We start from the raw sequence: 16,574 nt of genomic DNA on the forward strand, positions 1-16,574 counted from the left end.
CGTTTTTTTTTTCAGTGTGGTTACTGCTACAGATGAGGGTTGTGTGTTATTAATGGAGCTGTGAGAGACGGCACACAGTCCGCCACCTTCCTGTCACGGTGCGGCCGGAGCCTTACGTAAGCAGAAGTGGCTCAAGGTTGGCTTATGCTACATGGTTGAGTTGTGACACTTTGTCTTGAGAAAGGGCTTGTTTATGTTTATGGAGGTTGAGTAAAATGCTTCCAGTAAATATGGAGTCATAGTCGTTCTGTTTCAATCCACATTAAGCAACGACCAGCAGATCTACTCCACACAGGGATTGTATTTGTCCATACGGCCCTAAGTAAAATAATCTAAAATAAAGAGTATTCCTGCTCATGTTTTTGCTTTGGGCCTTGGAGGATTTTCTTTTTTTTTTTTGTAATCGTGCCTTCAAGCTTTGTGAGCTTGCTATAAATAGCAACAGTGGAGTAGTTATTTGGGACACGGCCATCTGACTTTGTGTTCTCGCTGAAAAGGTCACCATTATTATGTTTAGATTATATGGCAGTACCTTTCCCCTACTTTCAGCACACATGGTCCCCCTCCAGTATTTAGGGGATGGGTTAGGGGACGCTAATCGTAAAAACTGCCTTTGGCTTCGCTGCTGTAAATATGGGATATCAGCCATGATTAGATGTGGCCCAAATAGATCATGACCTCTCAGCTGTTGTTTGGGACTTGGTATTACAGATAGAGCTTTGTCCCAAACAAAAAAAAAGGGTTGTGGGTGGTTTGTGTCACATTATTTGTGCCTCAGTATAAAAGCCCTTGCTGTCTCTGAATAAGACAGACAGACAAATACGAAACCGTTTCTTTGTGGCAGGAATGTTAGAAATTACATATTTCCTCATAGCGAGGCGGTGGTGAGTACTTTTCCTCTCTTAGTCAGCCATTTTGTTTTGTAGAGACAAGCCCGGGTCAGGATTACAGCATATTATCTGCACTTAACACACCAAGAGTGATGATGACACAACAGTCCACACTTCCCCCTTGTGATATTCCAGAGAAGACACGGATTTTCCCCTGACACTATCTACCAGGACCAGAACGCTGGGCAGTAACATTAAGAGGAGGGCAGACCAGAACAGTATCCATCAGGCCATGGTAGCTAGAATATGTAAATGCAGCCCTGTTTTTTACATGCTGTGTAAACCAGTCCCTGACATTGAAACTAGGTTGATCTTGTATTTAATAATAGGTTGAATGCAGCAAAGGCCCATGTGTTCCAGTCAGGTCAGGCTGTGCATTTAGAGACAGGGAGACTGGTCGGACTGGTATCTGCCACACTTCTTGAGCGCAGCGTGCCGCCTAAGGCCAGGGTGTGAGGCATACGGGGGGATTGGATGGGGGGGATGCAGGGGTAAGATCCCTCTGCCCTTTTGGGAGGAATGTGTTAAAGGACAGGGGAGAGGGTCAGGCCTTTTCCATTTGACCCTCCACTCTTCCTCTCTGTCCTCCTCCCAGTTTCATGCCTCTCTTTCACCCACTTTCTATATCTTTTATGCCCTTCATCTTTTGTACACACCTTGACATTTCCCGGATGTCTGTCCTCCCTCTGCCTGTCTTTGTATGTGTGTGTGTGTGTGTGATTGGTTTCATCAATCTACTGATGTGCAGTCGCTCGGCCCTGTGCTTGACAATTAGTGTCATTATCATAGGCTGCTGATAATGGTATCATTACTGCCACTGAAATAGCCTCAAGTCCACACAGACAGGTCACATGATGCTATGTTATCTCTAGAGGGTCACATTGCTGGGAGGCCTGTGTGTGTGTGCGTGTGTGTGTGTGTGTGTGTGTGTGTGTGTGTGTGTGCGCACGTGTGTGTGTGTGCATGTATGGCTACCAGCATTTGTTGTCCTAGCCCCCAAAATTTGCTCTCTGTCATAGCAATGTGATCATTGGTTGCGCCAGCTCGGGCAAATAAAATGATATCAGTGATATGAATAAATTAGTAAAACAAGTTATTCAAGTTAGACTGTGTCACTAAAAGGTTGTCCAGTGGAAAATCACTAAACTCCTGTGAGTCCTTTTTTTTTTTTTATCTTCTATGGTGTCACTATGTATATATCTATATCCAAATATATATTTCTAGAACATTCCCATAGGTGCTTATAGAGTGTCTGTGGCTCTCAGTAGCGACTTTAAAGTGATTCTATCATACTTAATGGTATTTACTTAATCTCCTATGGCATCACTATAATAATCCAATAATATTCCTATAGGGACTTGTAGTGTCTGTGGCTCTCAATGGTGAGTTAGTATGGTATCTTGTGCAATCACTATAGGATTGACTGTGGTATATGTTTAGCTCCATGGTGTTTGTATGTTGTTTAAAAGTTTCCAGTGATATTTATGTATTGTCCTTCTGAATTGTATTACATGATTACTATAGCTGTTCTTCATAAGGGTCAAGTTGTATTGCATAGAGGCTATAAATACTCAGTTGTACGCTGGGCCATCAATGTCATGCGAGGCTGACATAAGACAAGCCTGGTCAGGACTCAAACAGTGACGTTTATCAGTCGTCTTTGTGAACTAGCAAGGGTGGGGGTGGGTTGTGGGTGGGGGGCGGGGGGGGCAGGTACTAAGTGTGTCCATCCACTTTTGGAGAACTAGCCCTCATCCTGGCCTGAGGTGTCTAAAAGTGGGTGTGTGTAGTCAGCATCAGTGCACCGTAGCCCTCAGCAGGCTGCTGTTGGACACACACCGCCAGGCAGCGCGCTCCATCACACACCCATGATGAGAGGCTCCAGCCGATCCAAACACACGCAGAACCTGGACCGCACGGGTAAGACACGGCGTTTTTCAAGGGCTTTTATCTTATTTACTCGTTCAAATCGGGCATCTTCGGCCGGATGGAAGCGAGCCTCCGACAGGGCGAGCAGCCCTTTTTAAAGACGTAAACAAGAGTCGACGTGATCTCGGTGTGTTGGCACTGTCACTGAGACCTTTACCCCAGATAATAACAACGGCCGACAATCTTTGGTTTATTACAGTAGCGATCCTGATTTGTAACAGTAACAGTTATGCTTTAACAGGAAATGGAACAGCCAGCTGTATGATTTTGGACTGATGTCGAAATTTTAAAAATGCAAAAGGCTTAATGCGGTCTATACTCTCATAAATCAGTTTTCCTCTCATGGCTTTTTTTTTTAAGACAGTGATCATGATAAAAAAAAAAATACTGTTGCAGAAGCTGCCGATGTGTATTTTTAACCTGTTTGTTATGTTGAAGGTTGTTGAAAGTAGGCTAGAGCTCCGAGTGGCTGCTGCGATGTAACAAAATGACATTTGTGTCTGGAAAATACAGAATGATTTGGTTTATGGCCAAAGCAGCCACGGAGCGCCTTTACCCGAGACGAACGGGCGAGTGTAACGTTAACATACTATATTGGGAAATGACTTGTCTAGTCTATACACTGAAGGCTCTTGGCTGCAATCAGAGACTGGCAGCTGCTGGGAGGAGGAGCTCACAGACCTGTTTCCTGTGCACGATCTAATACAGTAGGCTGTGCAAGCCTCCACTAACCCTGATAGGATAAAAACTATCTAACATATTTCCTGCACAAAAAGATACGTCCTGGCGCCCAGTTGTGTTTTAGCAATCTGGTTGTTCAAGTCCACAAGTTTGACTGCTGGTGCTTTCACATATCCAAGCTTTAGTTCCCAGATAAGATAAGGCACTGTAGATAGCCCACCAAATAACTCACATTGCTTAACCAGCTTACATGCTGGCAAAACATGGGCCACAGTTTGTGACTGTCAAGCCTCTGCACAGGAGCATTCAGCCCTTTATATTTTACCCAGTTTCTTTAAAATACAAAAAAAAGTATCCTTTGCAGGAGTTAGTGTGTCATCTATTTGTGGAAGTGATGTACCTGACATACATTCTAGTCTACTAGCAGTTAGGGGATTTGAGAGAGAGAGAGAGTAGGCTATTTAATTAGAAAACCTCCATCTCATCATATTTGGGTCACGGGCCCTGTTGCTCCATCACCGAGTCTGCCTCTAATGCTGGAGATAATAATGGAGCGCATTAAGAGCACCGTCATACATTAAGAATACATGGACTGTTCTCTGGTAATGAGCACATAAACAGATAAACAGATAGGCCTAGTAAGCTGACAAGTTCAGCCTCATTCAACACACTTACACACACGCACACACACACACACACACACACACACACACACACAGCAATGCTGCCATCTTATGGACAGTGCCAACACATGCACAAAATGTCAGTTTGCAAGGTCGCAATGTACTGTAAGCTTAACATCATTGAAAATACCTGGTGTTTGGGTTTAGTAATAAGAAGATTAAGAATGCGACAGAAACAGATGCCATTTTGCGAATGGTTTAGGCCTACTCTTATAGTGCCAAGAGTAGTGTGTGTGTGGGTGTGTGTGTGTGTGTCTGTGTGTTGGTGGCCCTATTAGGCCCCACTGCTCTAACTAGCAGTGTCACACTGTACCTATTGAAATAAACACAGTGACAGGACATCAGCGGTGACAAGGGAACATTTCAGGCTGTTTTCCTGGCATGAAATGTCTCTTTGGGCCGCTCTGTCTTGAGGGCCAGGGCCCACAGTGTGTGTTAGTCCTTGCCAGCTATAATATTCTCAACTCTCCCATTGGCCTCCACTGTATGTTGATATTTAGGCTATTGAGTTTGATTTAGCCTAGTCTGTCTCCCTCTCACTGTTTTACTGCTGGGTCATTTAGGATTCTAAGTGGCTTTTTTCAATATGGGGCTGGCAGAAAGGCTTAAACAGCTTCCAAAGGAAAAACCATTAAATATAATCACAGTATAGATTAAGATCATTAAAATGAGTCGGCTACCTCGTAGCCATAATGAGGCCATCAGAAGAAAATCGTCATGCTGTAGCTTAATAAGGGGCTTTCTTTTTCACAGCCTAGCCTATGCTGTCAACTCTAGCTGAACCCATAGCTAACTATTTAAACCCTGGTTATTTGATACTGGCCTATATTGTGGGCTAAAACTGAGTTTAATACTGGCTTAGCTGTGAACAGTAATTTTTCAAAACGTAGAAAAGTATCTTACCTATTAATATATAGATAAATCAAGGAAATGTGTCATGTTGGAAACAGTTAGTAGCCTACACAGCTAGGGTGAAAATCCATAGGGACACTATATGTCGTATGTTACGGTAAACGCCTCCAGAAAAGAATACATTTCGCTTACTACATTGTTTCTGCTCTGGAGCATCGTCTCGTCTCGTCTTATTTCCGCCTCCCAGACACATTTACTCGAGAAAAGAAAACCTGTTTTTTTTTCTGGCGGAACACTACAGCGGGTGTAACTTACGGTTATCCAGACGACGTGTTGCGCCTCTACTGGAGTGATTACGGCCCGCCGTAGCCGTTGGTCTCCCCGGTGCCCAGCCCGCACCATGTGACAGCAGCCACAGAGAGCCCAGACCTCTTCACCATCGCCGCCGAGCAGCGCGGATGAAAGACCGGTCACCTTCAGCGCAGCATCAGAGGAAAAGGCCCCGTGTTCCCGCCGCGGCCGCCTCCGCTTCACCGGGACCCGGAATGGAGGACAAAACACCGTCAAATCCGCGGGAACTGACCCAAAACCCCCTCAAGAAGATCTGGATGCCCTGTAAAAATGGCCTTCCTGAAAAACACATTTCTCAAAGAAAGGGTGCGTATCGCGACGTGGCAACACGGTCAAATGACCTGCATTGTTCGCATGAATATGTCGATTTCGCTCGTGGTTTAATGAATGTCAGCTGAGACTTTAATTTCTTCCATCTGGGACGCATTGTTAACATTTGTGAGCACGCAGCCCGACCCCCAACCGCGATAACTTCAGTATTTTATACCTCCATGTCTATCAATTTAACCGTATTGCTATCATTATAAACTGGTAACAGACTCATAGCAGAGATGCTTAGCAGTTATCTCCGCCTGCCATCCTGCTTGTGCAGCCGGCTGGTTTACATACTTATGTAAGAAGGGCTTCCATGGTTGGTATTCACTGCAGATGAAGGCTGTCCGCATTGAGGAGAAAGGACCGGTAGGGATATCCATCTCTTTGTCGCTACATGCCAAGTCAATCAGTTAGTAAACATGAATTGTATCTCTGCAGTCACGTGAGTGATTTGCCCTGTAGATGTTGTGCATATTTAGCTGTGCTTATACTGGTCACTGACAGCAGATTTCTGTATGGTCAGTGTTTCTCCACCAGGGCCTGACTGAGAGAGAGAGTTTGGGGTCCTGTAGGCCTTAAAATGTCAACAATATCATGAGTCTGGAATTATAAGGTGCAGTGCAGTTCTGAGATGTTAAGCATCAAAGCTGGCAAAACTGTTATGGACTTTCTATCTTCTTAAATATTAAACCCCAAAGTTTTTTTAAATAACACCATCAAGGATAAAGTAATATTCAAAGATTATGAATATGTGAGTAACTCAATTTTGATAAATAAAAAAAAAAGCCAGATAAAATCTTATAATTCCAAACTTAAGAATTACCAATGTCCACTCTGTGAAAGCGGGCATCTCCTTATAAAGTCAAATAACTCTTCTATTTGGCTTACCAAGAGCATGCTACATATAAAAACGATGATTTTACTCAACATAAAGTCATCAAAGCCCCATAACACCCAAGTAAAATGGTGAGAACGCACACACTGGGCTTTTGAGTGAAATCCTTTCAGTTTTACTTTCTCCCGTTTATGTTGGTGAGTGGGCGAACTATCTTACAAGATGTCGTAAATGTATATGGTGAAGTGGCACCCATAAAAACCAGTGTGCTCTCTCACCTAGTCCTCTGTGCAGAGTGTTTTGCCACAGTGCGTCTGAGTGTGGAAACTCGCTGTTAGGTCCCCAGATGTCTCGTGTTGAACCCTGGTGTTTCACAACTCCCCTGCCTCGTCCCGGTGACACCGTGACCCCCCGCTCCTCGCTCACAACGGTCCCACAGTGGTGCGATGTGACTTTGTCTTCGTAGTAGATTGCGCTGGGTTTCACACACACACACACACACACACACACACACACTGATAAGGACAATCTAGTGTTAATATTAAATCTGAACTGTTCACCTATTATTTAATTGTGTAATATATTAAGATAGTACGGGTCAAATTTCGAAAGTGCTGTAGACATTTGTAGCAGGTCTTTATTCAAAATAACAGCTACACACTGAACACCAAAACCAGCTCACGTAAACAGATTATTGAGAATGAATGCAGCAGCATGGCAATGTGAAAGACCGCCTTATTGAGAGGGGGGCGCTTGATACGAGTTGTATGAGTAGTGTGTGTATCAGGTGACTGCAGTTGTCTGCCTGAACTAGCTTCGCAGGCTTCGCTTCATTTATTTCCAAAGTGTGATCGACACATGACTGGAACTTTCTTTTCCCCCTCTCCCTCTTCTTATGTCCAGTATGTATGACCAACTGTCCCACTCTGATCGTGACGGTGGGCCTTCCTGCCAGAGGGAAGACCTACATCTCCAAGAAGCTGACCCGCTACCTCAACTGGATCGGAGTCCCCACCAGAGGTACTAGCCCACAGGACGTTCGGCTTAATAAACTTCACTGGAACAGGATCCGGTACGGGGCCTGTACATTGCAGTGCCAAGCATGGGATCACAAGTGTCTCTCCCTCTTTGTCCCTTTCCCAATAGAGTTCAATGTCGGGCAATACAGGAGAGAGTATGTGAAGATCTACAAGTCCTTTGAGTTCTTCCGTCCAGACAACGAGGAGGGGTTAAAGATCAGACAGTAAGAGTGGCTAATGGTCTCCGACTGGCATTACAATCTATTGGACCACCGTGTTGTGACACCTCTCTCTGCGTTTCTCTGTGATCTTTGCAGACAGTGTGCGTCAGCGGCGTTGAATGATGTGCGGCAGTACCTCGCAGACGAAGGCGGCCAAGTTGCGGTGGGTCAGATGACTCATATGGGTCAAATACAGTGTATGATGCTGAGAAGGTTGTCCGTTGTTGCTTGATCACTGGTTAAAACGCTGATTTTTCTGTGTCATCCAGGTTTTCGATGCAACGAACACTACCAGGGAAAGGAGGGAGACCATCATCCAGTTTGCTGAGCAGAACGGCTTTAAGGTAACGCGTTGGCTCGCAATCCTGGGTGAGGTTGCCGCGTTAACGCTGGCCGCATCGAGCCTGATCTTTCCCCTCTCCCCTCTTCTCTCAGGTGTTCTTCGTAGAGTCTGTGTGTGAAGACCCCGACGTCATACAGGAGAACATAGTGGTGAGTGGCCGAGGACGTCTGTTTATTTCAGGAGAAAGCTATAGCTTCTTTCCACGCTCAGTCCCATTGCTTTTTCTCTGTTTTTTTTAGCAAGTGAAGCTGGGCAGCCCCGACTACACCAACTGTAACACAGAGGAGGCGGTGGAAGACTTCATGAAGAGGATAAAGTGTTATGAAAACTCCTACGAGACTCTGGATGAAGTTCTGGACAGGTGAGGAGGAGCCGAGGGGGAAGAGCGTGTTAGCCAGGAGGGACAGTGGGGGAGAAAATATGTCAATAATCAGCTAATCAATTGTTTCTGGCTCTGGTACGTTACGGTTTATTTATCAGTAGGGCTGGGCGATAACTCGATATGATCATTTATCATCTTTCAGTAGAATCATATCGTGATGAAATAATGATATTGAGTTTGATCGCACTTTATATTACCATGTATTTCAATGTGATGAACGTCAGTTTGACTATTTAATATGTGATTTAGCATATTTTGCCAGATATTATTATATATCAATATCAAAAGAATTTCTTATGGTTATCTTCATGGTGATATTCATTTTTTCATTTTCCCAGCCCTGTTTATCGGTGCCCTTTTGCTTTGCTAATCTTTCCATTGAGGTCAGTGAGAAAATTTGCCTAGCATATGGCAAAGTGGCAGCACCCTGGGCAGCAAACCTTATGTTCACTAGAAAACATCATCTGGTGTAAAGGAGATTTTTTTAACAGTACGATTTCACTATTTTAAACGGCCCCAAAACAACCAATTCGCTGGGTGTTCTCAGCACTTCAGACTGGCTGCTCCTCACTGCCGCAGCGTGTCCGCTCCTCAAATGGAAGGCGCAGTGATGTCTAAATCTCTCCGTGGTTTTCCTCTCCCCCAGGGATCTCTCCTACATTAAGATCATGGACGTGGGCCGGCGCTACCTGGTGAACCGGGTGTTGGACCACATCCAGAGCCGGATCGTCTACTACCTCATGAACATCCACATCACGCCGCGCTCCATCTACCTGTGCCGCCACGGCGAGAGCGAGCTCAACATCAAGGGCCGCATCGGAGGAGACTCGGGCCTCTCGCTCCGGGGCAAGGAGGTACAACACACTCTCCTCTCTAACGCTAGAGTGTTGCCTTCACAGCAGCAATCAATTTTTCCTGATTCTAACCAGAGGTGAAGGCATTAGGGAAATCAAATCAAACATTGAGAGTGAGCTGACCACCATATTCTGGCATTGATCTAGAGTTCAGTTTCTGTGGCATGAGCAAGATCTCATTCCCCGCTTTCCTCCCCCCACTCATCCTTTCTCCTTCTTCTGTCTCTCTGTGCAGTTTGCGAAGTTCCTGAGCCAGTTCATCCAGGCGCAGGGCATCAGCGACCTGAAGGTGTGGACGAGTCAGATGAAGAGAACCATCCAGACGGCCGAGGCTCTCAACGTGCCCTACGAACAGTGGAAGGTCCTCAACGAGATCGATGCGGTAAGCACTAGACCTTCTGTCGCTACGTGCAGCAATTCGCCTTCCGTTTGTGCAGTGTTAATGGAGTTTAACCTGTGTGTATGTGTGTGTGTGATGTCCTCAGGGTGTGTGTGAGGAGATGATGTATGAAGAGATCCAGGAGCACTTTCCTCTGGAGTTTGCCCTAAGGGACCAGGACAAATACCGCTACCGTTACCCCAAAGGAGAGGTCAGGAACTTTATCATAATTTCATTCTATTATATGTTTTGTGTGAGTGTGTGTTTCAATTTAGACGACATGCTTGTGGACACCGTGTGTGTGTCTGAAACTGGGAATTTCCCAATGCTGAGTTGGTTTTCCTCCCTGGATATAATGACTCTCTCTCACTCACACACACACACAGACACTAACTGCTTTCAGATGGCTAATGGCCACTTACACTCTGCTAATGAGCCCCGGCTTGGAAGAGCCACCTCTCAGACAGATTTGGCTAAATACCAGGATACTGTAAACAAAGACTTCACATTCAGTCTGTGGCACTGTCTCTGCCAAAAAAAAAAAAAACTATGGGCACAGGTTGTTTACTGTGGGCCTGAATGCCTGGTGGTGTGTTCTCACCTTCAGTCCATCCCATTACCTCTCCATTAATCTCACACAGACAGATGGATACGGTCATTAGTTAGCAGTCTGAGAGGCAGTGCTGATGTAAGGCTTTGGGGTATCTGGTTAAAGCCGCGGCTTGACCAGACGCGCCTTATGGATTTTTCCACTGTGTGAAATCTCAGTCCGTTACCTGCCATTATTACACATGGATATGTCTTTGCTGCTGTTCTATCAGTAGTTCAGGTTGTGTGTGTGTGTGTGTGTGTGTGTGTGTGTGGGAGAGAGAGAAAGAGACAGAGGTAGAGACCAATCAATCAACCAATCGACACAATTTTTCTCTTCTTCAGTAGTTTTTTGTATTTTATCTTGAATGCCAAGGTGTCGGCCTGCTCCACTCTAATGATAAACCCAAAATATGAATCGCTGCTGCAGTAGAAAGAATTAAATATGGCCAGCGCTCGCTTGTAACGATGATTATCTCTCCAGTACTGGCAGCAGTGTCCGAAGAAATCATCTTCCATCTGCAGTGCAATCAGATGGTAGCGCTCTGGTTTCTGCCTCACATGTCTAACTCTCTCCCCCTCTCTGCTGTCCCTCAGTCCTACGAGGACCTGGTGCAGCGGCTGGAGCCGGTCATCATGGAGCTGGAGAGGCAGGAGAACGTGCTGGTCATCTGTCACCAGGCCGTCATGCGCTGCCTGCTGGCCTACTTCCTGGACAAGACAGCAGGTCAGTCCCTTCACTGCAGCGCTTGGAGCCTGGAGGGCCGGGGGTGGGGGGTGGGGGGGGGCCGTAAGCCCACATTAGGACACATATGCAAAAACATTTCCAAACAAGCACAGAGTCTGTACAGTCCCACAGTGCATTTGTGTCAATGGTGTATAGTTCTTTCTGAATACAAGAAGAGGATTGTAAGATTGGATGAAAATTTGCAGCTAAAGAAAAAAAAAAGTTAATTACAGCACACACAACACACAAAAATCAACACTCACAAAATACAACACAAATTAACTCCTGGATTGCATTGAACATCTCAGATTGATATATAACCGATATAATTAAACAGTGGAATCTGAGGGGGGATTTTTAAAGTTTCACAATAATACAACTTTTACCCCCTTTTCTTAACTATAAACTGCTCAATAAAGAACAGATTTGAATTGTGGAAAGTGATTTTCTGTCCACTGTGACAGTTTTGCAGTGAAACTGTGACATAGTTTCATGGTGCCCGGGTAGAGCGGAGCGTCTCGCTCCTGGCTGACTGAGCTGATTTTCCTTCTTGAAAACCATGGCGCCATAGTGATAATGTTAAAAATAATCAGATGAAGGTTTTTTTTATCATGCTTTTTTCAATACTATCTACCCAAGATAGAGCTGGAAATGTAACAGAGCTGAAGAGGTCAGTTAAACTCGCTCGTCTGGTAGGAACACTCTCATCTACTTCAGCAGCAGGCTTTTGGTTTGGCTTGATCAGCAGCAGACCGGGTAGAGACTGTTCCAGAAAGCAGGCTATAGTCCCTGCTTGCAAAGTTACATTTTAAGATGATAATGATGGATTACAAATGTATTTGGAAATGATATCACACAGGGATTAACTTTCCCAGTTTGTCTCTGGTAGTTTCATTAACTGTTTGCTACTGTGCATTTGCCTTCCAACAGAGGAGCTGCCGTACCTGAAGTGCCCACTGCACACTGTGCTCAAGCTAACACCAGTGGCCTATGGTAAGACCGGCCTCCTGCTGGTGCTTTACTGCACCTACTGAATCTATTTCTATTGAACAGAGATGGGTGCTCTTCTGCTGTCTAAATAAGTAATGTGTTCTGCGTTTTCAGGCTGTAAGGTGGAGTCCATTAGCCTAAATGTGGAAGCAGTCAACACTCACCGAGACAGACCAGAGGTGGGTATAAAGACACACACGCGCACACACACACACACAGTGCCACTGACCCACTTTGTGGAAGGTAAGGAGGCCACCATTTGCTCACATGCAGGTGGGATAGATGGGTGCAGGTGCTACACATCATGGCGTCAGATGCGGTATTTCACAGCAGCGTTCAAATACATTACAGCAGTTAATTCTGCATGTCTTCAGAGTTATTGAATAATAATGAGCTCAAGGTAGTTTTTTGTCGTGGATTGTGTTTGCAGTAGGTTATCAGAACCTAACACAGAGAGAGATGACGTTGCTTTGAATGTTCCTCTTTTTCACCCTCACACCCTTTAGGTAAATAAACTTCCAAATGGACTTTGTGACAATATGTTGCAGTGTCTGATGCTGCAGAGCTTAGAGACAGGGAGGCAGATATCCCAGTAGGTCTTAGAGAAATGTTGGTTTTGGCAGCGAGTGTAATTACGCTGCAGCGATGAATGTATGCGTGACAAACATGACATGATGTAAGGCTGAGAAGATGGATACATGCAGGACAAAGGTCAAGTTCAGGATTTTTGGAAGTCTATATTGTATAACACCAATAAAGCTCCTTCTTAGGATATTAAAGTTTTCAAAGTTGGTGTTTTTGTCGCTGGGAAACCCAATGGGGAATGAAACCGTTCCTCTTGTTTCATAGCTGTAGTAATAATCAGATATAGTAAGAATAAGCATTGAGAACTATTTGATATGTGTGCATTTGTTGTGTCCCTCCTCTTCTTGCACTTGCACTGCTTACATGCTATCAAGAGGCCGGCGGCGACTTCTCAGAGACAAAAACCTCAAGAATTAAAAAAAAAAATAAAAACTCTAAAAACCCTGAACGTTCCATTTTAAATGCACATCCGCTTTATTCTCTTTTCATTGGCCCAGTGTGTACAGTGGATCTCGTGTGTCCCATGTGTTTGATCCCTCCCTCCTCTTTGTGTGTGTGTTTTTTCTATCGTTGAACAGAACGTAGAGGTGTCGCGGATGTCAGAGGAGGCTTTGCTAACAGTGCCAGCTCACCAGTGAGGCAGTGTCCCCCTCTCTCACCCCCCGACCCCCACCCCCACCCCCCAACCCCCTTTACCTCGCTTTTACCCTGCTTACTCAGCCACATACCCGCCCGCACGACTCTAGCTTTCTTCTCCACCTTCCTCTGTTTGGATTGGTTTCCACAGTTCTTGTCTTTTTTTTTTTTCTTCCTCACTTATATTTTAGGACTTGATAGTACGGTGGTAATTAACTGGAATCCAGTTTATAATTTTGACTATTAACCCCATGACACGGGTCATGTGTCGTGTGCGTTCTCTCATTTTTGGAGAACGAATGACAAGCCGATGAAGGTTTTGTGAATCAATGCTGTACTCCCAACTGTGAAGCAATGAAACTCCGGCACCTTTTCAGTTGAAATGATCTTACGTTTGAAATAGTATGGATAAGTGGTAGTTTACTTTCTTAGTGATTTTGTCTCTTTGAACTGATTTCACAATGTTAATTTTTATCAGTGTGTTATGTCCTTTATATGTACTGTTGCTAAGAGACAGAAAACTGTAATCTGCTGAAATGTCTTAGTATTACAGTATTGCACAACATAAAACAAAGTTGTGCATTTGCCACGTTTTGCACATAAAAATCAAAAATCAAGTGTATTTTTTAGTTCTTTCTTACATTTTTTCCATTACAGTTTATTTCTAGTTTTAGGATGTCTGCAAATAAATTTCACTAACAGTCATGTCTGATGAAGATCCTGGAAGCACAGAAGTGCTTTGTTTTATTGTTTTTTGGTTGAGTAATGTGAAGGTTTTTGTCTTCATGTCATTGGTCAGACAGTCATTTCTCTGTTTACTGTCTCTAAATAAACTTAACTTGACCAATGCTGCTGCATTTTATGCATCCGTACCACACTTTTGTCGTGCTTTATTATGAAAACACTTTTACATCTGAAAGCTAGGATGTTGGTGACTGATTACACTCAACTAAAATACTACACAAAAACAACAGGAATCCATGACAAACTGTAGTAACCCTTTTCTCTGAGGGTTAGTCATGGAGCTGAGAAGGTTTCTGTGCCGTACTACTTGGAGATCAAAAGAGGAGGCTGACTATTTCCTTCCTATCCTTATCATCTGCAGATCTAATGTTCAGTGCAATGCCCTTCCTCTGCTGCATTTCGCTGCTCTGCTTCGCTGTGCAAACAGAGTACTCAGATTTCCCCAGTCATTCATATGCAAAGGCTCCGCTGGGAAGCATAAGAAAGCACTGCCATTCATCAGACTGCACAAAACACTGGCTGTTAGTCACACAGTGATTTCTTTCTGCCTAGCATGAGAGCGATTACAACATGTACACCCGTCATTCACTTTGCAGCTAATACGTATGATGATGCAGGCATTTTGTTAGATTAAAAGCTTAGTCTTTTAATTGGAAGTTAATGCTTAAATCTTAAGTATGCAAACTTAAACTGCTTAGTTTTGACTGCCATCTCTAAGCGTGTGCTGTTAAGTATGCAATACAGTATACACAGTGATTAGGGCAGCTCTTCAAAATCATCACAATGGCACAAATGTAGAAAAAAAACCATACATCAGTGTGCCTCTTTTCTACCCATTTGTTTTGTGTTTCAGATGATGCTATTTCACTAATGCATCAAACACTGCGTGGTCAGTTGCACTGAGGTTTGCTAAGGCATTCTGCATTCTGAAAAAGGATCTGACACTCTTGCGTTCCTCTTTTCAGAATGTAAACGTCCATCGTACAACTGAAGATGCCTTGCAGACCGTCCCTGCTCACCTTTGATTGGCTGCTGAGTTGTAACCCAGTGAGGTTGAAGTTGGGCCTCTCTCCCTCTCTCTCTCCCTCTCTCTTTCTCTCTCTCTCCCTCTCTCTCTCTCGTGGTTAATTCACCCTCCCAGTCTGCACAGCCTACTCACACCGGTGACTGTCTGGGTGATGTGCCTCCCTCCCACCTCTGCCAGATCACACCCTTTTCTCTCGCTCTTGTTTCCGTCTGCCATAAGGGATTCAGAGGAGCTCGGTACTGTGAAGGGTCCGGTGGGAAAAACCCGAACAGAGCACATGAAGAGTGTTCGGGCCTCAGCATCCATATTTGAAAGCTAGATAGCGTCTTAGAGCCAGTACTCGGCATAGCTGGTCCAGTCTTATTTATGAATGGATCGTCGTCTTGCACAGAGGGGTTTTCAACACTTCATGGTCATGGTAGAATCCGTTCTCCTTGTTGCTCTATTTAGTCTGGTTTCAGTGTGTTGATATCATGTGCAGCAGTAGCATTAACACTGAAGGTTACTGTAACATATTATTGTTCAATATTAACCATGTGATTTCTCAACAAATTCTTGTGATTTTCTGGTACATGTTTGACGTGTTTCTGTATTGTCCAATCATTGTTTTATGTGAAGATGTCTTTACTGATATGTGCAATTTTAAGGTTTCAAACCTTTGGATTACTATGAAACTTATCTATTTTGACTGTGTGGTGATTCAATGGTACTGAATGGAATGGGTCATTATTTTCCTCCAATAGTGTTTTCTAAGCTGCAAGCACAAACGGTCATCATTTAAATTTTATATTGAAGGGTAAAATGAAATGCCAGCTGTCTAGTTGTGTGGTGTACAGCGAACAAATTCTCTGACCTGTTCTTAGAGGCGGGTGTGTCGAGAGAATTGAAAATGCTCATTCTACACGCATGCCCTCCACACTGTTTTTCATCAGTTTGTGAAGAAAACACGTGAGTTCATGAGGCATTTGGAATGCAGAAATGCAACATAGCTCAAAGCTGTTGGTGTTTGTATGCGTAATTTCTTCAAAATGTTTGCCCCAACCTCACTGCAATCTAATAAAGATGTGTTATTTTTATACACAGACCTGCCGCTGTCTCCATCCATGTTCTTTCATGCGTTTTTTTTTTCCATAGCCTTCCTTAGATGAAGAGAGGTTAAACTGGACCTTTAGTAGCCATATGACCAGAAAGTTGAAACTGTCTGGGAAAGTCTGGGTGCTGGAGTTGAACAAGAATTCCTCCTTCAACCACTATTGTTTAAGTGCTGCTGAGCAAGGCAACTAACCTCCAACAGTAGAGGACTGGTTGTGTTGGGCAGCAGGTGTGAGTGTGTGTAACTACATGTTTAAGAGCTGAAGAAGAGCATGCATGCACAGCAAACATTAATAGGGAAATTAAGGTTACAATTAAGTAAAAAAAAAAAAATGTAATCCCTTATGAAAATGCTTCCATTTCTTTCCAGCAGAGTGTAATGTGCAGTTCAGTCTTTGAAGGTAAATTGCAAATGTGCTTTCTCATGCGTAAATACCACAGCAGTGGTTCA

General features: G+C 44.1%; 1 protein-coding gene across 5 annotated transcripts; it reads left to right on the plus strand.

Annotated features, from left to right (window-relative positions):
- The first annotated feature begins 2,682 nt into the window (after positions 1–2,682).
- pfkfb4a (6-phosphofructo-2-kinase/fructose-2,6-biphosphatase 4a) lies at positions 2,683–16,115 on the plus strand. Of its 5 annotated transcripts, XR_013504916.1 has the most exons (15): positions 5,466–5,692; positions 7,440–7,556; positions 7,683–7,779; positions 7,873–7,939; positions 8,046–8,120; positions 8,212–8,268; positions 8,359–8,480; positions 9,148–9,355; positions 9,591–9,737; positions 9,841–9,945; positions 10,920–11,049; positions 11,980–12,042; positions 12,154–12,218; positions 14,970–15,173; positions 15,317–16,115. XR_013504916.1 is itself a non-coding variant. In XM_078283926.1 (14 exons), the coding sequence occupies exons 1-14, from the start codon at positions 2,759–2,761 to the stop codon at positions 15,027–15,029; spliced, it is 1,365 nt and encodes a 454-aa protein (XP_078140052.1). In that variant the 5' UTR covers positions 2,683–2,758; the 3' UTR covers positions 15,030–16,115. The 5 variants fall into 5 exon arrangements, 4 of the variants coding, with proteins under 4 accessions (XP_078140052.1, XP_071774992.1, XP_078140051.1 ...); XM_078283926.1 differs by lacking the exon at positions 5,466–5,692 and adding an exon at positions 2,683–2,810 and having other exon boundaries at positions 14,970–16,115; XM_071918891.2 differs by lacking the exons at positions 5,466–5,692; positions 14,970–15,173; positions 15,317–16,115 and adding exons at positions 2,683–2,810; positions 13,203–14,231.
- Positions 16,116–16,574: the final 459 nt, after the last annotated feature.

Source organism: Centroberyx gerrardi, chromosome 5, assembly GCF_048128805.1.
Source record: "Centroberyx gerrardi isolate f3 chromosome 5, fCenGer3.hap1.cur.20231027, whole genome shotgun sequence".
In the NCBI taxonomy this organism is placed as follows: Eukaryota; Metazoa; Chordata; class Actinopteri; order Beryciformes; family Berycidae; genus Centroberyx; species Centroberyx gerrardi.

What these genes read in the sequence shown, in the direction of transcription:
- pfkfb4a (XM_078283925.1), top strand. Translation starts at nt 5,494, where the DNA reads ATGAAAGACCGGTCACCTTCAGCGCAGCATCAGAGGAAAAGGCCCCGT. An exon ending in TCATACAGGAGAACATAGTG is followed by an intron (nt 8,269 to 8,358) that starts GTGAGTGGCCGA and finishes TGTTTTTTTTAG; the next exon opens with CAAGTGAAGCTGGGCAGCCC. An exon ending in CTGGATGAAGTTCTGGACAG is followed by an intron (nt 8,481 to 9,147) that starts GTGAGGAGGAGC and finishes CCTCTCCCCCAG; the next exon opens with GGATCTCTCCTACATTAAGA.